Source organism: Gadus morhua, chromosome 1 (genome assembly GCF_902167405.1).
Source record: "Gadus morhua chromosome 1, gadMor3.0, whole genome shotgun sequence".
Classification (NCBI taxonomy): Eukaryota; Metazoa; Chordata; class Actinopteri; order Gadiformes; family Gadidae; genus Gadus; species Gadus morhua.
In genome coordinates this window covers 6,567,645-6,593,710 of record NC_044048.1, presented here as the reverse complement: position 1 = coordinate 6,593,710, position 26,066 = coordinate 6,567,645, and the positions used below count along the sequence as shown (strand labels likewise).

General features: G+C 39.7%; 1 protein-coding gene across 5 annotated transcripts; it reads right to left on the bottom strand.

The window, feature by feature from the left end:
• Positions 1–3,966: 3,966 nt before the first annotated feature.
• Positions 3,967–16,949, bottom strand: LOC115548490 (uncharacterized). Of its 5 annotated transcripts, XR_003977597.1 has the most exons (18): positions 16,824–16,949; positions 15,539–15,654; positions 14,799–14,991; positions 14,101–14,169; positions 13,361–13,429; positions 12,621–12,689; positions 11,881–11,949; positions 11,141–11,209; positions 10,401–10,469; positions 9,659–9,727; positions 8,919–8,987; positions 8,169–8,237; positions 7,427–7,495; positions 6,714–6,755; positions 6,492–6,539; positions 6,109–6,201; positions 5,786–5,857; positions 3,967–4,483 (listed from the first exon to the last, which is right to left on the bottom strand). XR_003977597.1 is itself a non-coding variant. In XM_030363166.1 (15 exons), exons 2-15 carry the CDS (start codon positions 14,916–14,918, stop codon positions 6,160–6,162), a joined length of 942 nt encoding a protein of 313 aa, XP_030219026.1. In that variant the 5' UTR covers positions 14,919–14,991; positions 15,539–15,748; the 3' UTR covers positions 6,094–6,159. The 5 variants fall into 5 exon arrangements, 1 of the variants encoding a protein (XP_030219026.1); XR_003977592.1 differs by lacking the exon at positions 16,824–16,949 and having other exon boundaries at positions 15,539–15,748; XR_003977599.1 differs by lacking the exons at positions 8,169–8,237; positions 16,824–16,949 and having other exon boundaries at positions 15,539–15,748.
• Positions 16,950–26,066: the final 9,117 nt, after the last annotated feature.

Below are 26,066 nucleotides of genomic sequence, written 5' to 3'. Positions count from 1 at the left end.
GATGGATGAGTGAATGGATGAGTGGATGGATGAGGGATGAGTGGATGGATGAGTGGATGGATGAGTGGATGGATGAGGGATGAGTGGATGGATGAGTGGATGGATGAGTGGATGGATGAGTGGATGGATGAGGGATGAGTGGATGGATGAGTGGATAGATGAGTGGATGGATGAGTGGATGGATGAGGGATGAGTGGATGTACTGGGAGTGGGAGATGGTGGAGGACCGCAAGGAGAACATGACCACAGGAAGGGAGAGAGACAATGCAAAGGACTGAAACTTTAATCAGATGGAGCCAATCAAAACTAAGAACAGGAAGACTACATTTACCTTCCATTTCTAATTGATCGATATTCTAAATTTCGTCTCAAATTAGTTAAAGGTTCCAAAAGTTGGGCTCTACAGTCATCATGAATAGTTCACCGTTAGTGCATCCATATCCTACAGACTGTCCATCTGAAGACTGGCACGGTGGACTCGGACATACACTTGGTGTATATGTGCGTTTGCGCGTTCTGTGTGTGTGAGTGAGGACTGTGTCTGACAGGCCTGCTATTATATAGTCGTAAGAAAAATGCATTTGGTTGCCGATTATATATATCATTTCAGTCTTGTACCATGATGGTTTGTGATCTGAAAGCCACTGAATGATTGAGCAGAAAGGCTTCATTATAAAATCAACTGAGGTCTGTAGTTGTATTTATGCATTTACATGAATAAGCATTTATGTGTGCTCACTGTACACTTTGGGACACTGGGAGCACACACACACACACACACACACACACACACACACACACACACACACACACACACACACACACACACACACACACACACACACACACACACACACTTGTACCTTAAGACTTTGCAAGCATTATTGCGTGTGGATATGGGAGGTGGGGTGAGGGGAGGGGAGAGGAGGCGGGTGGCAGTACAGGGCCGCCCCTAATGAAGAGCATTGATCCCAGGCTTGGTTCTAAGAAAGCTTCAGTGGGAGCGGTAAGATGTTAATAAGGCTGCCTTATTCCAGAAGAGCTTTAATTAGCCTGTTGGAAATGTGCTTACGGCGCTCGCTGTCACTCTGACGGCGCACACTGCTGAGCACGCACACACACGCTCCAGCACTCACTGACTTATACACACACATGCACACACATAGATAAATACATAGTTGTATATACTGTATATATGCATTGCACACACATTTACACATTTGCTCAATGAAATGCATGCTAAACCATGGAGCCTTTCAACCCAACACACACACACACACACACACACACACACACACACACACACACACACACACACACACACACACACACACACACACACACACACACACAAACAAAAAAATGCACAAAATGACACACAATCACAAACAGATACAATCACCCACAAAGTAGCTAATTTCACGGGCCGCTGAGATAGAGATCAAGACAACGTTCTTTGTTCGTTCAATTAATAGTTTCATTTACACCAGCCACCCAAAGAGGCAAACACACACACACACACAGATACACACACACAAAGACAGACGCACACACTCAAACACAGACACACGCACACACACACAAACACATACGCACAATCTCACACACAGAAACATACACACACACAGAGAAACACATGCACACACACATACAAACATACACAGACACACACCTAGAAACATACACAACCACACACACAAACATACACACACAAACACACACGCACACAGAGCCTGGGTTATATGACGAGGTGCGCTCAGATGTCCTTTCTCTTAACTCTGAGGCTCATATAAGGCCCTGGGTCTAAACACAAGGTTGGTTGTAAATATAAGTTATGATTATTATTATTATAATTATTTTAGTATGTATGAAATATTTTCATATTAAAGAAAATGTTTTGAAAACGGTTAGTCTGTGTAGCATTCAAATAAATACTTCCAGGAGAGTGGTGTTGTTCATTCATCATACCTGATCCTCTCTGCTCTGCTTCTCCAACCCGCTCATGACCTTCTGTGTCCCATTGTTCAATGTGACAGTATAACTATAACTTATAAATGATAACTATAACTATATGCTGTTTATTCATATTCAATGTAAGGGACCATGCATTTGGTTCCAGCCTAAACCTCAACTCCAACTCAAAGCCTGATTTAGAAGATGTTTCACCAACAACATTCTCCTCACAGATCTGGTATGGCTAAGAATGCGCCTAGTGTTTGGATCTCCTCCCCTGAGTGGTAAACCAGATCCTAACAACTGAAGAACAAAACAGAAAAAACAATATTAAACTGAGATGTGCACCTAATCCAAGGATGGTGTCATCAATCGAATAAAGGCATGAATGTGCTTAAGGAAAACAGTTTATATGTCGATCTCTCTGTTTGACTCGCTATCACACTCTGTACCTCTCTACCCCCTTCCCCATCCCCTTCTCTCTCTCTCTCTCTCTCTCTCTCTCTCTCTCTCTCTCTCTCTCTCTCTCTCTCTCTCTCTCTCTCTCTCTCTCTCTCTCCTTCTCTCTCTTTGTCCCTCTTTGTTTGTGTCTCTTTTTCTGGGACTAATGTCTAGTCGGTCACTGTAGTGACCCACAAGGACACCCAACTCAGAATTTGAGAAAGCATTTGTTAATAGATGGCAAGGTTGTCTATGCGTGCGCTATATTGCGTGCATGTACATAATTTGCTCACAATTATTGGATATTTGAAGAAATATGGTGAAATTACGATAACAGGAAATAATAAATTACATTTAGCTAGGTCTCAGTAAAAAATGTGCTTGTGTAGCAGTGAAATCTCTATCTTGCCCCTACTCTACACTGCTAATACACACAAATAGTCACACAATCAGACACAAAAAAAGACACACATAGACACACACACACACACACACGCATTGATGTGATGTATCTAGGAGGCTCACTAAGTGGCAGTGTGGATTTGATGTTACAGCACTTTTACTTTATTTAGTGAAGTGCTACCTAATACTATTATTATAGTATTAGGTTATGGTGAGCAGGATACCTCCCCTTTACCACACACACACACACAGACATACACACACGCATAAACACACACACAAACACACACACACACACACACACACACACACACACACACACACACATACTCACATTTCCTACTATTCGGGGTCCACCTAACACTACCACCATTATGGGGTCCACCCTTTCCAGTGCTTCTACAGCTACACAAAAAATCAGGCAACATAAGCAAAAAATCCTGATCACAACTATCACTTCAATTAAGCAAAATTTTCAACTTTTTAAGAAAAAGTTTTTTACCATCATTTTGGGGCCCCGTTTTTAACTTTGCTACCTTGTAAGGTCCACGGTCAAACACACAGATATTTCTTATTCTTCCCACATAATGGGGCCCATAGTAATTAATTATTGGATTACAATTTAATGCTACCCTATTTGAGTATAGTGTCATATTCTTCTGTAGTGAAAGACCTGCATGACTCTGCTTATTGGTTGGACTGTGACACCTCTACTTCAGCAGGTGATGTTACCTTTGGTGTGTGGCTGGAGAGGTAAGGGAAAGTCTTCAACAATAAGCCAAGGAGTGCTCAATCTGAATTCATGTTATCTTTGCAACGTTTTATTCTGTTATTCCTAGATAACCTTTAGGTTTTTTATTTTATTTTTGTCCCAATAAACCCCTTTGGAGTTTGAATCCTACACGCTTCTTGATTTGCATCACTTTCTTGAATTCAGGGGTCAGATATTCCCACCCCAGCCACCATAGAGGTTAAGGAAACAGCCTATACAGCATGCCTACAAGTGCCGCTTACAATATGACCAAAAATCGAGAGAAATCTTTGGTTTGTCCTCCTGGGCAGGATTAGGCATCAGCAAGGCATGATTTTTTTTTTAACTTTCCAGCTTGAACATCGACCTCCCTCTTCCATTTGTCCGATTTCTATCCATGAGTAATTAAATAATCAGAGTTTACTCACATTTCTCACTTTTATTCAACTTTGAGTATTACTTGTTATGGTACAGTGACAAAAAAAGACCATAATGCCATCGGTAGTTTCAGTTCTTATGACGTGAATATGAAAATCGAAATCAAACAGCAACAACTTAACATTTTTTTAACAATAGCTTGAATGCCGAAGGCAGGCATAGGTTGAACCTTTGTGAACTGTATTGTGAACATTTCTACCATTTTGCATGGTAATAAAACCTGACTTTTGCATCAATCCAAAAATCCAAGAGATGAGAAAAAAACCTTTCCTATTTTTTCTTACATCGATTTCTTTCTCTGTTCATAACTTCTGTTTTTCACAAAGTATTTTACTGCCTTCCAGTCTCGGTTTTTGAGTGCCTCGGGTTCTTCGGAAAGGCATTTTTCACAATCTGCCTTACCCGGTGTCATATTCATTATTAAAAACCTTCTCAATTGCCTCTTAATTGCTGCACACTCCTCTGGTGTCCATGGTCTTCTGATGGCAGGTTTTGTACCTAAATTGGCAAAGTAGAAAATGTTAGTGATTTTAAAACGTAGGGCCCTATTTTAACGGTCTGAAACGCAAGTGGGAAGGGCAAGTAGCTTTGTGGGCGGTTCTACGGCGCTATCGCTATTTTACAGGCGGATAAATGACACTTGCGTCGCGGCGCAAGTGTCAAAAGTGTTGGTCTGAAGCAGCCTAGTTACCCGTAGGTGTGGTTTGGGCGTAACGTCCAACAAACCAATGAGAGTGCCAGCTCCCATCCCCTTTAAGAGCCATGAGCGCATTTGAATCGGACGAGTTGATATTTTGACAGCGCGGCTGCAGTCTCCGATGAGACAGATGCACATGAATTTCAAACTACAAATGGCTCAGTTTATTGCCAAATAATATGGCCTAATTCACACATGGAAGTCCTCAAATAAATTTCGGCAAAGAAAACGTATATGATATAACATATGATATGCGGTAACTGTGGTTCTATTTAATGATATACGCAATACATTATAAACATTGTTTCTTATCAGTATTGTATGCTATCCTAATATGCATGTGTCCCCGCGGTAATAGACATTGCCATTGACTGTATTATACGTTACGTGTTTAGTTTGCGTGTGTTTAAATAGAGCACACACGCGCGCCCGCATTCATTCATTCTTTTTAACACTCACTCGCGGTAAAACAATGTTTTTCACGATCAGATACTCATCAATCCTAAAAGTTATGGGCATGTAGGCCTACACGATGTCTGTGTCAAGAAAATATGTGTTTGCTGTACGGTGTTTGCAGATGCATTGATTTAAAAGTACAACTTATTACTGCTGCATCAGCTGTTCTTTCCCAAATAATTTACAAAGAATGTGAGGCTAGGTAGATGGGAGAAGCAAACTTTATGCGCGGGGTGCACAAGCAATCCGTATGCATCGCATGCGCATGTATGCATGCGCCCTTAAAATAGCATCTGAACAACGCGCCACTGACTTTAAACCAGGTATTTCCTGGTCAGTAGCGCAATGGTATTCAGAAACGGCAAAATACCGTTTGCGCCAGAACACGCCTCCTCCTTCCGCCGAACCGCCCCTTGGGGCGCATGATCAATCCCTAATTTACCGGCGGGTGGCGGTGGTGGGAAAAGAACGCTCTGCGCCAGTTGTAAACTAGCAACGACACATGCGCCAGTGACTAAGTCACTTGCGCCGGATGCAAGATAGGGCCCTTAGTCTTAATGGTAAAAGCAACACTAGGATTGATCACATCATATAATTCTTCAATAAATCATATGAAGTCAGATTTACATAATTCAATGTAAACTCACCTTTCTTTCTTGATGGCTTGCTTTTCTTTGTGCCGGATGTTGTGAGAGGTGTGGCTTCGTCTTCTGATATTCCTGTAGTTGCATACACATATTAGTTTACACAAATACATGATACAGAAATGTTAAATGTTAAGGAAAAATAAAGGAAACATTACAAATGTTGTCTGGATTAGAATAATTTCCATTTTTTCTTGTTACTTTGGCACTAATTCAGATGCACTCAGATGTTTAGATTTAAGGTATTAAAATGTATAATATTGCATCTCTTCTTAAAATGGATGGGGCATACCAAACATTATTCTGCTTTAGTCTTCTAATTTTACCTCTCTTTCTTGCCAATCTCTTCTTTTTGGAGTTCACAGAGGCGGTACCTTCTAGCAGGGTTGATGCAGTCTCATCCTCTGATCCCTGTACTTCTGATAGTTTGGTACAAATAAAAAATGGCACAAATGGATCAGACAGACACATTGACTTAAAATATGAAAAAACACACATGTACTGCAATACTTTATGTAGACGTCACTTCTACCAACAGTGTAAAGTTGTTCTCACTGTTTCATGGGGAAACCGATGCACCACTATGCCACAAATACCAAAAAAATGAAATGAACTTGTACCAAAGCATGCATTGCACGCACTGAAAAGTTCCATGCCTAACTGTCCTCATAATTGTAACTCATCTTATTGGCATTAAGTGTGGTGGTACCTTCTGACAAAAAAGTTGCATCTTCTGTCTCCTCTCCTTCCAGCATACCTGAAGATGCACATATGTGTATGTAACTATATAGTACTTGTGCCTTAGTGTACTCGAAAAAGATGTTCATTAGTAACCAGGGACACCCATGGGCATGAGACAGAATGCATGCAGTGGTCATTATTAAATAATTCAACCAACAACCAAACCAATCAATCAATCTCTGACACATACCTTCACTGTTCTCTTGGGGACAATCTTGTGAGTCAACGGTCTCTAAAAAGGTAATTGGTAAAATAATTTCGAAATAATATACGTTTCATTATTATGTCAACCATGAAGATATATAAACCTAAAACAAAAAAAACATTGCTCAAAAGAATTGAATCAAATAGAAAGCATAAAATGAAAGATATTAATAGATAGTTAAGTACCATTAAGGAAAAACATTGCCAAAACAGCAAATAATAATCCCAAGAGCATGGCTATAACTCCCAAAAACCTGTTAGAGTCTGCCAATTGGTAATACGTTTGATTCAAGTGTCTAGACTGACAATGCCTAATAATGTGTAAAAGTGTGCATGCAATAACATCAGTTTGGAAACTGACAAGCATTTCTAAAGGTACTTAAAATCACCTCAAATATAATCAAAACGGGAGGGCCCCACTATGTCAAGACTGGAAAAAAGTGTGTGTGTGTGATGTGAATTTCAACAACAAAAATTGAACCATCTAATTGAATGGACCCCATAAGGGTAAATGAATGTGTTCAAAAGATATCCAGAGGGTTAGGCTAGAAAGGTTTGCGGTCAGGTGAACTCTACTACTAAATGATGGACAGGATGTTTCCGAGGTGGAATATTAGTTGCATCCATACTTGGCAAACATGTTAGAAAAGATACCACATAAAATGGAGAGTAACCAAAGGTTATATAACATTCAATTACCTGAGTAGTAACATGATCAGGGAACAGCTTGGGTTCATCCGACCCAACGTTGGCATTCTCAAGGTTCTCCTGTATACAACAGATAAAAAAGTAGAATTATTTAGAGCAGGTGTTACGCTTGAATGCAGGGATGTGAAAAAGGTCAGAACTTTGCTCAAAGGATTTCAATAAATTAAACAGCGAAAGCTGAAAGATATTAATAGATACTCAAGTACCATAAAGGAAAAGCATTGCCAAAACAGCAAATAATAATCCCAAAAGGATTACTATGACTTCCAACAAGTATCCGAACAACCTGTTAGAGGCTGCCAATTGGTAATACGTTTGATTCAAGTGTCTAGACTGACAATGCCTAATAATGTGTAAAAGTGTGCATGCAATAACATCAGTTTGGAAACTGACAAGCATTTCTAAAGGTATTTAAAATCACCTCAAATATAATCAAAACGGGAGGGCCCCACTATGTCAAGACTGGAAACAAGTGTGTGTGTGTGTGATGTGAATTTCAACAACAAAAATTGAACCATCAAATTGAATGGACCCCATAAGGGTAAATGAATGTGTTCAAAAGATATCCAGAGGGTTAGGCTAGAAAGGTGTGCGGTAAGGTGAACTCTACTACTAAATGATGGACAGGATGTTTCCGAGGTGGAATATTAGTTTCATCCTTACTTGGCAAACATGCTAGAAAAGATACCACATGAAATGGAGAGTGACTACAGGTTATATAACATTCAATTACCTGAGTAGTAACAGGATCAGGGAACAGCTTGGGTTCATCTGACCCAACGGTGGCATTCTCATGGTTCTCCTGTACACAACAGATAAAAAAGTAGAATTATTTAGAGCAGGTGTTACGCATGAATGCAGGGATGTGAAAAAGGTCAGAACTTTGCTCAAAGGATTTTAATAAATTAAACAGCGAAAGCTGAAAGATATTAATAGATACTCAAGTACCATAAAGGAAAAGCATTGCCAAAACAGCAAATAATAATCCCAAAAGGATTACTATGACTTCCAACAAGTATCCGAACAACCTGTTAGAGGCTGCCAATTGGTAATACGTTTGATTCAAGTGTCTAGACTGACAATGCCTAATAATGTGTAAAAGTGTGCATGCAATAACATCAGTTTGGAAACTGACAAGCATTTCTAAAGGTATTTAAAATCACCTCAAATATAATCAAAACGGGAGGGCCCCACTATGTCAAGACTGGAAACAAGTGTGTGTGTGTGTGTGTGTGTGATGTGAATTTCAACAACAAAAATTGAACCATCAAATTGAATGGACCCCATAAGGGTAAATGAATGTGTTCAAAAGATATCCAGAGGGTTAGGCTAGAAAGGTGTGCGGTAAGGTGAACTCTACTACTAAATGATGGACAGGATGTTTCCGAGGTGGAATATTAGTTTCATCCTTACTTGGCAAACATGCTAGAAAAGATACTACATGAAATGGAGAGTAACTACAGGTTATATAACATTCAATTACCTGAGTAGTAACATGATCAGGGAACAGCTTGGGTTCATCCGACCCAACGTTGACATTCTCAAGGTTCTCCTGTACACAACAGATAAAAAAGTAGAATTATTTAGAGCAGGTGTTACGCATGAATGCAGGGATGTGAAAAAGGTCAGAATTTTGCTCAAAGGATTTCAATAAATTAAACAGCGAAAGCTGAAAGATATTAATAGATACTCAAGTACCATAAAGGAAAAGCATTGCCAAAACAGCAAATAATAATCCCAAAAGGATTACTATGATTTCCAACAAGTATCCGAACAACCTGTTAGAGGCTGCCAATTGGTAATACGTTTGATTCAAGTGTCTAGACTGACAATGCCTAATAATGTGTAAAAGTGTGCATGCAATAACATCAGTTTGGAAACTGACAAGCATTTCTAAAGGTATTTAAAATCACCTCAAATATAATCAAAACGGGAGGGCCCCACTATGTCAAGACTGGAAACAAGTGTGTGTGTGTGATGTGAATTTTAACAACAAAAATTGAGCCATCAAATTGAATGGACCCCATAAGGCTAAATGAATGTGTTCAAAAGATATCCAGCGGGTTAGGCTAGAAAGGTGTGCGGTAAGGTGAACTCTACTACTAAATGATGGACAGGATGTTTCCGAGGTGGAATATTAGTTTCATCCTTACTTGGCAAACATGCTAGAAAAGATACCACATGAAATGGAGAGTAACTACAGGTTATATAACATTCAATTACCTGAGTAGTAACAGGATCAGGGAACAGCTTGGGTTCATCTGACCCAACGGTGGCATTCTCAAGGTTCTCCTGTACACAACAGATAAAAAAGTAGAATTATTTAGAGCAGGTGTTACGCATGAATGCAGGGATGTGAAAAAGGTCAGAACTTTACTCAAAGGATTTTAATAAATTAAACAGCGAAAGCTGAAAGATATTAATAGATACTCAAGTACCATAAAGGAAAAGCATTGCCAAAACAGCAAATAATAATCCCAAAAGGATTACTATGACTTCCAACAAGTATCCGAACAACCTGTTAGAGGCTGCCAATTGGTAATACGTTTGATTCAAGTGTCTAGACTGACAATGCCTAATAATGTGTAAAAGTGTGCATGCAATAACATCAGTTTGGAAACTGACAAGCATTTCTAAAGGTATTTAAAATCACCTCAAATATAATCAAAACGGGAGGGCCCCACTATGTCAAGACTGGAAACAAGTGTGTGTGTGTGTGATGTGAATTTCAACAACAAAAATTGAACCATCAAATTGAATGGACCCCATAAGGGTAAATGAATGTGTTCAAAAGATATCCAGAGGGTTAGGCTAGAAAGGTGTGCGGTAAGGTGAACTCTACTACTAAATGATGGACAGGATGTTTCCGAGGTGGAATATTAGTTTCATCCTTACTTGGCAAACATGCTAGAAAAGATACCACATGAAATGGAGAGTAACTACAGGTTATATAACATTCAATTACCTGAGTAGTAACAGGATCAGGGAACAGCTTGGGTTCATCTGACCCAACGGTGGCATTCTCAAGGTTCTCCTGTACACAACAGATAAAAAAGTAGAATTATTTAGAGCAGGTGTTACGCATGAATGCAGGGATGTGAAAAAGGTCAGAACTTTGCTCAAAGGATTTTAATAAATTAAACAGCGAAAGCTGAAAGATATTAATAGATACTCAAGTACCATAAAGGAAAAGCATTGCCAAAACAGCAAATAATAATCCCAAAAGGATTACTATGACTTCCAACAAGTATCCGAACAACCTGTTAGAGGCTGCCAATTGGTAATACGTTTGATTCAAGTGTCTAGACTGACAATGCCTAATAATGTGTAAAAGTGTGCATGCAATAACATCAGTTTGGAAACTGACAAGCATTTCTAAAGGTATTTAAAATCACCTCAAATATAATCAAAACGGGAGGGCCCCACTATGTCAAGACTGGAAACAAGTGTGTGTGTGTGATGTGAATTTCAACAACAAAAATTGAACCATCAAATTGAATGGACCCCATAAGGGTAAATGAATGTGTTCAAAAGATATCCAGAGGGTTAGGCTAGAAAGGTGTGCAGTAAGGTGAACTCTACTACTAAATGATGGACAGGATGTTTCCGAGGTGGAATATTAGTTTCATCCTTACTTGGCAAACATGCTAGAAAAGATACCACATGAAATGGAGAGTAACTACAGGTTATATAACATTCTATTACCTGAGTAGTAACAGGATCAGGGAACAGCTTGGGTTCATCTGACCCAACGGTGGCATTCTCAAGGTTCTCCTGTACACAACAGATAAAAAAGTAGAATTATTTAGAGCAGGTGTTACGCATGAATGCAGGGATGTGAAAAAGGTCAGAACTTTGCTCAAAGGATTTCAATAAATTAAACAGCGAAAGCTGAAAGATATTAATAGATACTCAAGTACCATAAAGGAAAAGCATTGCCAAAACAGCAAATAATAATCCCAAAAGGATTACTATGACTTCCAACAAGTATCCGAACAACCTGTTAGAGGCTGCCAATTGGTAATACGTTTGATTCAAGTGTCTAGACTGACAATGCCTAATAATGTGTAAAAGTGTGCATGCAATAACATCAGTTTGGAAACTGACAAGCATTTCTAAAGGTATTTAAAATCACCTCAAATATAATCAAAACGGGAGGGCCCCACTATGTCAAGACTAGAAACAAGTGTGTGTGTGTGATGTGAATTTCAACAACAAAAATTGAACCATCAAATTGAATGGACCCCATAAGGGTAAATGAATGTGTTCAAAAGATATCCAGAGGGTTAGGCTAGAAAGGTGTGCGGTAAGGTGAACTCTACTACTAAATGATGGACAGGATGTTTCCGAGGTGGAATATTAGTTTCATCCTTACTTGGCAAACATGCTAGAAAAGATACCACATGAAATGGAGAGTAACTACAGGTTATATAACATTCTATTACCTGAGTAGTAACAGGATCAGGGAACAGCTTGGGTTCATCTGACCCAACGGTGGCATTCTCAAGGTTCTCCTGTACACAACAGATAAAAAAGTAGAATTATTTAGAGCAGGTGTTACGCATGAATGCAGGGATGTGAAAAAGGTCAGAACTTTGCTCAAAGGATTTCAATAAATTAAACAGCGAAAGCTGAAAGATATTAATAGATACTCAAGTACCATAAAGGAAAAGCATTGCCAAAACAGCAAATAATAATCCCAAAAGGATTACTATGACTTCCAACAAGTATCCGAACAACCTGTTAGAGGCTGCCAATTGGTAATACGTTTGATTCAAGTGTCTAGACTGACAATGCCTAATAGTGTGTAAAAGTGTGCATGCAATAACATCAGTTTGGAAACTGACAAGCATTTCTAAAGGTATTTAAAATCACCTCAAATTTAATCAAAACGGGAGGGCCCCACTATGTCAAGACTGGAAACAAGTGTGTGTGTGTGATGTGAATTTCAACAACAAAAATTGAACCATCAAATTGAATGGACCCCATAAGGGTAAATGAATGTGTTCAAAAGATATCCAGAGGGTTAGGCTAGAAAGGTGTGCGGTAAGGTGAACTCTACTACTAAATGATGGACAGGATGTTTCCGAGGTGGAATATTAGTTGCATCCTTACTTGGCAAACATGCTATAAAAGATACCACATAAAATGGAGAGTAACTACAGGTTATATAACATTCAATTACCTGAGTAGTAACATGATCAGGGAACAGCTTGGGTTCATCTGACCCAACGTTGGCATTCTCAAGGTTCTCCTGTACACAACAGATAAAAAAGTAGAATTATTTAGAGCAGGTGTTACGCATGAATGCAGGGATGTGAAAAAGTTCAGAACTTTGCTCAAAGGATTTCAATAAATTAAACAGCGAAAGCTGAAAGATATTAATAGATACTCAAGTACCATAAAGGAAAAGCATTGCCAAAACAGCAAATAATAATCCCAAAAGGATTACTATGACTTCCAACAAGTATCCGAACAACCTGTTAGAGGCTGCCAATTGGTAATACGTTTGATTCAAGTGTCTAGACTGACAATGCCTAATAATGTGTAAAAGTGTGCATGCAATAACATCAGTTTGGAAACTGACAAGCATTTCTAAAGGTATTTAAAATCACCTCAAATTTAATCAAAACGGGAGGGCCCCACTATGTCAAGACTGGAAACAAGTGTGTGTGTGTGATGTGAATTTCAACAACAAAAATTGAACCATCAAATTGAATGGACCCCATAAGGGTAAATGAATGTGTTCAAAAGATATCCAGAGGGTTAGGCTAGAAAGGTGTGCGGTAAGGTGAACTCTACTACTAAATGATGGACAGGATGTTTCCGAGGTGGAATATTAGTTGCATCCTTACTTGGCAAACATGCTATAAAAGATACCACATAAAATGGAGAGTAACTACAGGTTATATAACATTCAATTACCTGAGTAGTAACATGATCAGGGAACAGCTTGGGTTCATCTGACCCAACGTTGGCATTCTCAAGGTTCTCCTGTACACAACAGATAAAAAAGTAGAATTATTTAGAGCAGGTGTTACGCATGAATGCAGGGATGTGAAAAAGTTCAGAACTTTGCTCAAAGGATTTCAATAAATTAAACAGCGAAAGCTGAAAGATATTATAAGATACTCAAGTACCATAAAGGAAAAGCATTGCCAAAACAGCAAATAATAATCCCAAGAGGATGACTATGACTTCCAACAAGTATCCGACCCACCTGTTAGAGGCTGCCAATTGGTAATACGTTTGATTCAAGTGTCTAGACTGACAATGCCTAATAATGTGTAAAAGTGTGCATGCAATAACATCAGTTTGGAAACTGACAAGCATTTCTAAAGGTATTTAAAATCACCTCAAATATAATCAAAACGGGAGGGCCCCACTATGTCAAGACTGGAAACAAGTGCGTGTGTGTGATGTGAATTTCAACAACAAAAATTGAACCATCAAATTGAATGGACCCCATAAGGATAAATGAATGTGTTCAAAAGATATCCAGAGGGTTAGGCTAGAAAGGTGTGCGGTCAGGTGAACTCTACTACTAAATGATGGACAGGATGTTTCCGAGGTGGAATATTAGTTGCATCCTTACTTGGCAAACATGCTAGAAAAGATACCACATAAAATGGAGAGTAACTACAGGTTATATAACATTCAATTACCTGAGTAGTAACATGATCCGGGAACAGCTTGGGTTCATCTGACCCAACGTTGGCATTCTCAAGGTTCTCCTGTACACAACAGATAAAAAAGTAGAATTATTTAGAGCAGGTGTTACGCATGAATGCAGAGATGTGAAAAAAGGTCAGAACTTTGCTCAAAGGAATTTAATTAATTAAACAGTGAAAACTGAAAGATATTAATAGATACTCAAGTACCATAAAGGAAAAGCATTGCCAAAACAGCAAATAATAATCCCAAGAGGATGTCTATGACTTCCAACAAGTATCCGAACAACCTGTTAGAGGCTGCAAATTGGTAATATGTATTCAGACTTACAATGCCTAATAATGTGTAAAAGTGTGCATGCAATAACATCAGTTTGGAAACTGACAAGCATTTCCAAAGCTGAGTTATCACAATTGTGGATTAATTTACAAATTAATATCACAATCATATAACAAATGTAAGCAAATGGCAAGGGCGTTTTTCTAGGTCCCAACATGCCATTATATGTAAGGAGCTGCCAATTGATCATAGTAAAGACGGACATTTTAAAAACCCCAATCTCTATTGTTACTGCAAATACACTTTATATTGGTCACAATAGCAATTCTGTTTTTCCCCATGTCAGATCTTGTTAAATATTTTGCATTATAGATGCACATCAGATGCACAGTGAGAAATCTGACCAACTCACCTTTTTACGCCAGGGCCATTTTGAGTCCCCATAGTTGTAGACAATTTCAGTTCCTGGTTCTATGTTTCTCAGAGCAAACAGGCACAAATGTACTCTGTCATTTACACTAACTTTTTTCATGACACAGTTTGGTGATTTGTGGTCGTCATTCGCTAATCGTCCAAGTGACCCATCTTCTCTGGATGCATCAATGCTAAAAGGAGGGAATACAACACATTAAACTTGTACTTAATTGTGGTTAATGCTGGGACAATTCCTTCCTTAAATTCCATTTTTCGGATCCGTATGGATACGGAATGAAATGAGTTGACAATGCTATCTTGACATCTGGCTAAAGCTTCACTCAACCGATCGCAACGTGCATTCGGTGCATAGACCGATTAAGGGGCCCACGTATTGATGTAGTTGCATCTGTGTTAATCCAACCGGGTACCGATTCGTATCGGTGAATCGCTACACCCCTAGCCTTTTTAATGATACAGAGGTTCAAACTGGATGTAAAGGATGTAACAAGCAATGTATGTGTTGAGGTGTGTAAATGAGAACTTAGTTTATCTGGACACATTTATGTTGATTGACCAATAAATGGCTTTAACAAATTTTGCTGTAGCAGAAGCACAAGCATTTTTACCATTTCTGAAATGTAGTCGTTGTATCTTTTTATTCTACACTGTAGGTATTTAAAGTACTAAGAAATGTTTTGGGAGTAACATGCTGCCACTCGAAAGTACCCAACAAACCTTTGTAATCATCAATGACGTTTTGAGTAAGCCCCTGCTTATCTCCCGAAGAAAGAATGTGTGATGTTGCATCATCAACAGGCCGGATTCTTGGCTTCCTTCTTCGCATTATGGCTCTGTGAAAACCATTTAAAAAATGAATCATTGCACATATGGGCAATCGCATTGCAGACATACTATAACAGTCTCTCTTTGATAGGATAAACAACTATGAACAATGTAGCAGCCCTTTGCATTATTAGTCTAAAGGCCTAACAGATGTGTTGTGAAGTATTTCTATTTACTGAGATTATAACCAGCATGACATGAATGTGCTGTGTAGCCAGTTGGCTGTTGCTAATTTTCAATACATGTAGGCCTACGGGTTAAAACTGAGTCTTCATAACTGTAACAATAACTTGAATCCTTGGTTAATGCTGGGACAATTCCATCAAGCAACTGCATTTTATCAACATTCTGGAGGATATCGTTTTAAGTCCTCACGCGAGTATTTGGACCAGAACCGGAAGTATATGAAAGTATTGTTTGTAGTCTTTTTTCTCGGTTCTCCGTATCAACAGTATGGCTAGAACCAAGCAAAAAGACTACAATCACCGCCATTTTCCGGTTCCGGTTTTGTCCCGGCTTCCGTTTCATTTACAAAATGGCAACTATAACGCGACAGAAACTGTATTTCGCTACGATACTTGATCGTAGCGAAACACAGGAACATCAGCGAACACCACTAACCACACGAGGAGTTTCAAAGTTTCAAAACATGGACACTTTTTTGCACCACAAAGCTATTCAGCAACAACACAAATAAAGCAGTCTAAAGTATATTCCAGTAGTATAATAAAGCATAAAGCATTGCCTAAAACGCAGTTCACCTCATCAGTAGCATTAGCAACACAGGCTAATTAGCCTACTTGTCAATATTAGTAGCACTGGATCTAGCTAAACTAGATGTATGCCATGAGATAGCCTACTGCTAATTAGCCCACAATAGGGAATTCCCCCACAAGGAACAATGTCAAATGTATTGCAAAATATACTTTATGAAAGTAATTTATATGACTAAACAGTATCACTTTGAACACAATTCATTCTACAGCTAGTGGCTAACAGCAGCATGCAGCCAACATGTGGCTACATAGCCTAGGCTATATTAGAAAAAACGGTTTCTAATTAAATATATCTAGTTATGTGCATAAAATAGTACTCTAGAAACCGGAATTACTGAAATATATATAAAATAGTATTAATATAAAATATATTTATAAAATAATTGTCAAGATAGACTTACCTTCTGACATGCTCTAAGTGAAATCTTGCCTTCACACAATATGTGGCCCTTGTGCATGAGTAGCATGTGTCAAGCAGCTGATCAATTGGCCACATGTGATTGGCTGAACGTTACACACTTCAGGAAGTGTGCTTAAGGGTGCAGTACCACCTAGGGGGCGATCACGAGCCTAAAAATTATACACACAGAACTCAACTTTGCTACCTTGTGGGCCAAGTAAAAGAAGAGTGGGGGGCATGTCAGGGCAGCCTCCTGAGCCCATTACAAATGAAAAACGGTGTGGGGCCCAGGGTTTTGGGCCCCACTATGTCTGAGGGCCCCATAACGTTGGTGTGCTACCGGTGACTGGGCCCCACAAACCCACATCTGTGAGAACACACACACACACGCAAACAAGACCATACGAGGTGCCTTAACTGATGCCCCCAATGAGCCAGAGAGAGAGAGAGAGAACTGTGTGTGAGACACACACAGTTGTCTTTATCTCGCCCTCTCTCTCTCTCTCTCTCTGGGTCATTGGATAGAAACACGGATCCCATCAACCAGATCGGCCGCTCAAGAATGAAATGAATGAAGCCAATCCGGTTCCAGGGCCTAGCTCCATCACTTCATCTGCAGAGGTGTTAATAGACTATTGGATGTCAGCATGTCTTGACGTCCATAACTACGGGGGCATGATGCATAAAAGGCCGCAACAAAACACAACAGAGCACATCATACTATCACATGGCAAATTGTTCATATTCCACAGCCACATAATCAAGGGGGATTTTACAGTAACATATCGGAAGCTTATAAAAGCACTTCAGGATGCCAGCAGTATAAGGCCTTCTGAGAGAGAGGCGCTGTAGTGTACTGTATTGTATTGTATGTACTGTTCAGATTTCACCTAGACCCTGCATAGCCAACCCCCCCCATCGCTCCTACTTATTGTATGTTGTACGTCCTGGTGCTTGATGTATGCACTTCTTGTATGTCGTACTTAGTCGTAGTACTTATTTGTGTAGCATCTTATCCTAGATATCTTTGTTGTATACGGAGAATGGGTTTACCTAGCGATGTTTGTGCTCGGCACTTGGTTCTAAAAACATCCTTATGGTTCCAACAGCAATATATTGATATTTCTCCTTCCTCTGACAAATGTACTTATTGTAAGTCGCTTTTGATAAAAGCATCTGCAGGTATGATGCTTACCTCATGGTGTTGAGAGGAAACAGTCGGAGGGTTCTATCTGAAGGAATAAAGGATATCTTTCAGTAAGGGTAAATCCACAGTTGAGTCATCATATATAAATCATATAATATATCATATATATTATATCATATTTTATAGAGCTGTCAGTTAAACGCGTTATTAACGGCGTTAACGCAAACCAAATTTAACGGTGTTAAAATTTTTATCGCGCGATTAACGCGATTATTTTATAAAAAAAATTTCTTTGGCTCAAAACAAAGAAGCAGTAGCCTGACTGCTATGTTCAAATGACATTTGTTCAAAGCAGTCGTTTAATTGCACTATAGGCTCTTTTTTTGTATCGTCCTGTTTTGATCAGTGTATATGCCAATGTTGTTATCAATAAAAAATCATTTGCACAAGGCAAGCCGATGCACTTCACCATGTTGATAAGAGAATTAAAATGAGAAGAATTATGGGACAAAAAAATCAAGGGATATTTAGCATAGAAAAATAATTTGTGATTAATCGCGATTAATTAGAGTTAACTATGACATTAATGCGATTAATCACGATTAAATATTTTAATCGCTTGACAGCTCTAATATTTTATATTCTCTCTATATGTAGAGAGAGAAATGAATAAGTAACAACAAATTAAACAAACTGCTTTAGCACTTGCATTGTGTTGACAAATGATGAATGAAGTAGGCCTGTGAATGTAGCTCAATCAGCCACTGCTCTGCATTTTAAGAAGACCAAGACCTAAACTTTACCTGTGAATAAACCTGGGTGACCTGACTGCAGTCTACTCTATTTCCTCTACAGACGCAGTGCAAGGACTCCCGTTGAGAATGTCTGTGCTGCCCCCTTCTGCTAGATAGTGATACTACACTACCTAACGCATTAAAATATCCAATGTTTGATTTATTACTTGTGTCATATGTGTGCGCGTGTTTGTGTGGGCTTGTGAGCGTATGTGCATATGAGTGTATGAATACCAGTATGTGTGTGTTTGTGTGTGTGTGTGTGTGTGTGTGTGTGTGTGTGTGTGTGTGTGTGTGTGTGTGTGTGTGTGTGTGTGTGTGTGTGTGTGTGTGTGTGTGTGGTTGGATGTGTGGGTGTTCGTGAGTGTCGGTGTTGGGTGAGTGGGGGTGTGGGCTAGTGTGTGTTAGTGTGTGTGTTTCTATGTAAGTTTGTGTGGGTGTGTGTTGGTGGGGGGGATGGTTGGTGTGTGTGTGTATGTATGTGGGTGTGCAAGAGTGTGTGGGTGTGTCAGTCTGTGTGTGTGTGTGGTGGGGGGGTGGTGGTGGCTGTGTGTGTGTATGTATGTGTGTGTGGGGGTGTGTGTGTTTGCACACCCACATTAATGATAAGACAAGCCAACGGTCAGAATAATTACCGTGGTAAATCCCATGTGTGTGACAACTCTTGCATAACAGCAGCTAATCATTAAGAGGTTACTTGGCCAACAAGCCTGTTCACAACACATGCTCCAATATTCATGCCTTTTGATTCATGAATCATCAATATTTCTCGAGTTCTGGACTCAAACAAGGACAAAAACACATTATTTCATCTTATACTGGTTACCTGGTTTTAGAATGATTCATGAAGTAGATTTGGGAAATATAATAAGAAGGTGAATACCTCTGTCATGATAGAACGTTTATATTCTAATGCCATCATTCAAATTAGCCTTGAAATATTTTTCAAATAGTCATCAGTGGCATCCCATAGAGAGATAATGGAAACATAGAAAAGAAAAAGAAAGCTAGAGATAGGTAAAAAGGGACAGAATAAGGATTAAAAAACGACTGTATTTTTGGATCTTCTGTATCTGTATGTTGGGATGACAAGCAAATAAACCAATAAATAAATGTTAGAAAATAGAAGGTCAAAGAGCCTGAACTATTCTTCTGAGTCTCTTCTTTGGATGGCTTGTGTCGTAGCTATCATAGGGAGAGTGTTCGGGTTAGGCCACTTCAGCTTGTTGCAGGACATTTAAAAAAGGCTAAGTAGCTTTTAAATTTAAGACAACACAAAAAGGCTGGCCATTTCAATTGCATCAATATCATTTAGTAATTTTTTCATTTTTGAAACCTCTTTTGCGCATATGATGTTGGACAAATAAACAATAAAACATTATCAGATAAATTAAAAAAAAAGAGAGAGAGAGAGAGGGAGAGAGGGAGAGAGAGAGAGAGAGAGAGAGAGAGAGAGAGAGAGAGAGAGAGAGAGAGAGAGAGAGAGAGAGAGACATCGCTGGCCTAACAAAGAAACGGCAATGCATGGACGAGAGCAGAGAAAGAGACTATCAATGTTAATAAATATTGTTACGTAGGACTAGGACTGAAATTGAGTGTGAAGGCCATGGGGCCAAAGCCGCTAAAGCGTTGAGCTGGCATTCCAGCAGCACTTGAGCGGGCAGGCAGACAGACAAATGTGTTAAGTGAAATTGACTTAAGATAAGAGTCAGAATGAATCAGACGGCCATGCTCGCCCTCTGTTTGTGTACCGGGGTACTTCAGGCTAGGCGTGGGGCTGGGGGGATTCATGTGTGGCTGTAGTACCCAGCAAGTACCCTTTTGTAGGGTGTGAAGGGTTGCTTAAGAAAAGTATGGGAATAAAAGGTTGTATTCCTGCTTGCTTGGTTGTGTGGTTTTTTCAGTATCAAATGTTGATTACAACTATTTTGCAGGTCAAAACAACCAGAGGAAATCACTGAAATTAAACTCCAGTCAACCCTGAAACAAGGTACAAGTAAACTTAAATTGTGTTATGAGCTATCATTATAAAGAGGATTATTGGAAGTTCCCTGCGTAGTGGAATGTGCCCCAACAGGAGGCATTGACCATCTGAATATAACGAGAAATTAATAATTCTTTCATTTGTGTTTTGTTGTTTTGGTAAACTACTACTATTACAGAGGACAGAGACATAAACTGGTGATGTTTGGATGTGAGGATCAGATCATGATTTAAGCCTGTTTAAAGGCATATTTTTTAAAAAAAAGTTGTACTTTTCGAGCCGGTGTCTAAACCTTGAACAAACAGAGGACTCAAACATCAACATGCAAAGTCCATCCAACGAGGCTGGACCCTGGACTACTGTAGTCACTTCCTCTTTCTGCACAGCCAACCCCCTGGCTACTTCCTCCTCCGTGGAGAGCAAACACATCATCAAACAGAGCTACGTGATGCTAATGACCATGCCGTTTTGTCAATATTAAGAACCCATTTTTTTTTTATCAGACCTATTGTACATTCATTAAGTTGCTTATTAGAAGCTTAACACTTTGGAACTGTACTGTGGTGTAGCCTCGGGCATGTTGACTTATGGCAGGATTTCTAGCAAGCGGTGTGACAGAATAGTGTGATGAGCGAGCACATGCTGGTTTGTACACAAACGTTCAATAATGTCAATAGCGCTGCTGGCAAATGTACCCTTGCTTACATTCTGACCCAAGCACACAGACACATGGACACACTTACACACACATAAACACAGACACACACACAAACACACGCACACACACACACACACACACACACACACACACACACACACACACACACACACACACACACACACACACACACACACACACACACACACACACACACACACATATTATCTCACTCCCTCCCTGAGTAAAAGAGAGACAGAGAGAGACAGAGATGGTTAAGTAGGTGGGTTTTGATGAGTTATAGTTAGTGTTCCCCAATCAGTTTTCACCAACCCGTTGTTTTATCAGAAATGTAAAAGAATAAATAATGTTGTTTTGGATCACAAGAAAAAGCATGCACTTTATCACAATCCATCTGTTTGTCACCTGCTGTGCTCATATTTGCTGTGTAGTGAGGCTGTGAGTTAAGGAAAATGGCAGTTTATTTGGCCATGTTGTTTGTTTCTGTGTCTGTGTGTGTCTGTAAGAGCAAGATAAAAACATACAATTTGTTACAATAGAGATGAGTTGAGATATGATGACATTGTGACAACTTCATTTTTCTATTCAATTTCAATAGTTGTCTGCTACAGTAATATCTGGGCTAAACATACACACACAAACCTATAGTACACACAGCCAAACACACAAAAAGACACACTCAAGCTAAAATATTAGCTTGTTCTAAGAAATCACCCATGCCAACAGCAGGTGTGTACCTTATATTTGCATTCATACCTTATATTCCAAAAATTTCATCTGGTCTTATCAATAGCAGGGTGCAATTGTTGCAATTATTGTGAACTTAAAGTCCTACAACAATGGATTGTGTGTGTGTGTGTGTGTGTGTGTGTGTGTGTGTGTGTGTGTGTGTGTGTGTGTGTGTGTGTGTGTGTGTGTGTGTGTGTGTGTGTGTGTGGATGCGTTTGATTGTGTGCGTGTGTGTGTGTGTGTGTGTGAGTGCACACCTCGCTTTGTGCTTTCAATGGGGGGTCTGAATGGTTGTATTTGTGGCACACAACCCCCCCCCCCCCAACACACACGCACAAACACACACACAAATACACACACATACACATACTTTGACCAACTGCTTCTGGGGAACTGGAGGGGAATGTGCCTAAAATCCCCCCTCTCCACCTACGCTCCCCCATTGCTAGCAGCGGCAGCGAGCTCAGGGCCTGTGCCAGAGATAGGGGCTTGACAGTGTGAAATGAAACACACAGATAGGGCCGTGGCAGCCAGGCAGACAGGAGCCAGTCTCTCATGGGTGCTGGAGATTAGCCTGACTCCTACTTCACATTCCCCAGGCCAGACCCGGCTGGGTTAGCAGGAATCTGGAGGGTGGCCGGGTTCTTATGTGGGGACTAAATCCTTCTTTCTTGTTTCTGCTGTTTTCAATTTGTTAAATTCCAATCCCAAGAAACAGACACAATCCGAACGGTTCAATGAGATCACAGTCAGGAGCCTTCCCCTGATGGGATCGAGTTCTGTTACATCCTGTGTTCTGACTGTCATGTCGTCCTCAATACTATCAGTTTGGACACAAACAGAAATCCGTAACGGGCTGTTATTGTTGATATCGTTGTGATTGGCCAATGTAAAACCTTGGTGGGCTCTGTGTGTTCTGTGGTCCATCATCCAGCTGATCCCTGGCTGGTTGTGCTGGTGGGGAACCGCGTGGTGTGGACGGATGGAGAGCGTGGAACATCTTATCTGAAACAATCATTGCACAATTTGCACCCCTGACAAGTCATTAGAGAGACGATCTTCTGAAACCGAGAGCGAGGTTGCAGGGTGCGTGCCTTAACGCAAAGGCACAGAAACCATTTCAAACATAGACGACCCAGAGACACAATGCCGCTCTTTCAACAATAAATACCACTGATAAAGTACTAAGTTATCGTGGGGAGTTTGAGGACCAGGATTCCACTCATGTCAAAGAATGAAGGCATGAAGGCCTGTGGCGTTGGGAAGTTGATCCAAGGTAAAGGACTCTTTCAAAAAAGATACACACACACATGCATACAAACACACACATACCCCCCACACACACACAAACACACACACACACACACAGACCGCACACACACACACACACACTCGCACAGTGATGGACAGTCTAAATGAGAGTGCAGGCAGCATCACCGTCACCTCATCTGAATGTGATTCCAGTCAGGAGAGAGGAGGCTTGCACTGCACCAGTTTGCTGTCCTATAGGAAAATCTCTAATCCAATCAGATTGCATGTGCTGCAATATACGTGTGATTAATCTGATATAATTCATTGTTTTCCTCATCAGCCTATTTTCTTCTGGTGTTTTTGTACCAATTACCCTTTAATGTTGACTAATAATGTTTTTTGATCCTAAGGGGAAAAATAAATCTCACAATGGTAGTGATCTCTCTTTTTTAGCAAGAAGATCCGGAAACTCCAGATCTCGGATGTTTTATTTGCCAAAAGCAACGTAGTGCGATGGAATTCCTATTTCTATTTATTCCCACATACACGTAAATGGCAAACATACATTTGAAAAAAAATATAGAAAATATTTTGTTGAACAATGTTTAACTATGATGTACCAACACTTTAATAAGCATCTGCCAAGTTGTGTTTGAGTTTGGCACACCTGGATATAGGGAGCCATGAGATCAGACCTTCATGATACCATGCAGATAGTGACTACATACAGAAATCAAGTCAGTCTCTGTGTCCATGAAAGACAATATTTATTTGACAATCCAGCCCATCATGTTCGAGATGAATCCCATCTGTCCTCGTCCTCATCCCCAGATTCAGTTATTCACTTCTATTTTCATAATATTATTCACTTTGAATAGCAGGTCGATTCATATTTAGAAAATGATAGCAATTATTTACTGGTGTCCAATATAAATCAAAATAAAATGAATACATAAGGTAATAATGTACGCTAAGGCCTGGTCAGACCTCTTCCATAGCACCTGCAATATGAGATTGTGATCGCAACAATACAGGTCATGTGGTTGGATGTGGTGGACCTGCATGTTCTCCATGATAACGATCGCTACATCCCTATATTATAGGCCACATGTTCTCAGGGTTATTATTTCAAGTCACTTCTGTAGGCCAATTAACAAGTTACAATTACATGTATTAACATTCCGAAATGTAAAGTTTATATCATAGTGTTTTGGAGCGATAGGCGTTACTGACATTCTCCTCCAAAGAAATGTTTGGCTTACTTCTGGTTGATTACGGTTTCATAAAGGTTTCTGTAGTAGCCTGTATTTCAGTGGAGTAGGAGTGAGGATATGGGCCTGATGCTCATCCAGTATTATCCATATTATAATGTTATATATATAATATTATAATAGGCCTATATGTTATTATATGTTCGGTCCAATTAGGACAAAATAATCCTAAAGTAAGAAAAACGCTGGCGTTTCAAGACGGTATATATTTTTCGAAAGCCAAAGCGTCGTATTTTGGCACAATCTTAGTCGATAAACATTTAGGACGGATACATCTGAATCTGAATGATTCATTTTTTATGAACTAGACAGTTTTAATACGTTTCTCTCTGAGCAGAACTGCTCCTCAAACGAGTTGAGTGAAGAAAAAACAATCCAATCTGATATGAAACGAAAGGACACTCAACTAATTTCGAAGATTGTCATGAAGTGGTCGACAGAAGAATCTCACACGGGATCCGGCTTGATGAGCAGAGGGGTTAATGATGGACAGCAGAGGCCTTCCTATCCCGGAATTAGGAGGCCCATACGGGCCTTCAGAAACAATACAGCATGAGTATAGCCCGGAATTAACATATTTAATTGACAAAACCATACTAATTGATATTTATGATTTTATGATTTATGATTGCCTGATTTATGAATTCATTTAGCCTATTAGAAGGCCTATTCGATTGCGTCGATTGCATACCTGGCTATTGAATTATACAATTGCTGCCATCAATTTAGGCCTACATGCAATTATTGACAGTTATAACAAAAACAACATAAAATTTATTATAATGACGCCTTCTGATCGTATGATTACAGAGTAATTGGCGGTGGGATTGTAGGGCTGCAGCAGGCGTCTTGTGCTGATGCGTTCAGTGCTTATTGTTCTTATCGTATTTATAGAGAATAACCTACTGAATTATCTCACCAATAAATCTTAAAAGACAACACTTTTTAGATAGGGTAGATGTAATCCTAGAGGGATTGGTTTTCCTAGGCCTAGGGAATTCAGCAAGGCCTGTACAAAATTTAAATGTGATCAAAGTCCTAACACTCAAATCAAATAGTGATATTGCTCACTCAAAAATAAGAACAAGATTTTTAAGATTACAATTTAAGATTAATATTTTTAGATGAAATGGAACCCACATAACCTTACGTTTTCAAGTTCAAACTGATTAACTCAAATACACTAATATTCAAAGGCAAATTGTGCGACAAAAAAGCAGTTATATACCCCTTGTCAACCGGACAGCGCCTCGATCGTCTATACCCAGGTGAGTCGCTCCTCGGACCGGCACATGCGGGCCTTTCCCCCTCTCCCCCCTCTCCCCGCCCGGCCTACCTTTGGACGGCAGCACGTCACGTGGTGCAGCCCTAAGGTCCCAGCAGGGAGCG

Excerpts from the sequence above, each read along its gene's own strand:
- LOC115548490 (XM_030363166.1), bottom strand. The coding sequence starts at position 14,918 with ATGAAAAAAGTTAGTGTAAATGACAGAGTACATTTGTGCCTGTTTGCT. Across the intron at positions 11,210-11,880 it reads CTGATCCTGTTACTACTCAG|GAGAACCTTGAGAATGCCAC; the intron begins GTAATAGAATGT and ends TGTTGTGTACAG. Across the intron at positions 10,470-11,140 it reads CTGATCCTGTTACTACTCAG|GAGAACCTTGAGAATGCCAC; the intron begins GTAATAGAATGT and ends TGTTGTGTACAG.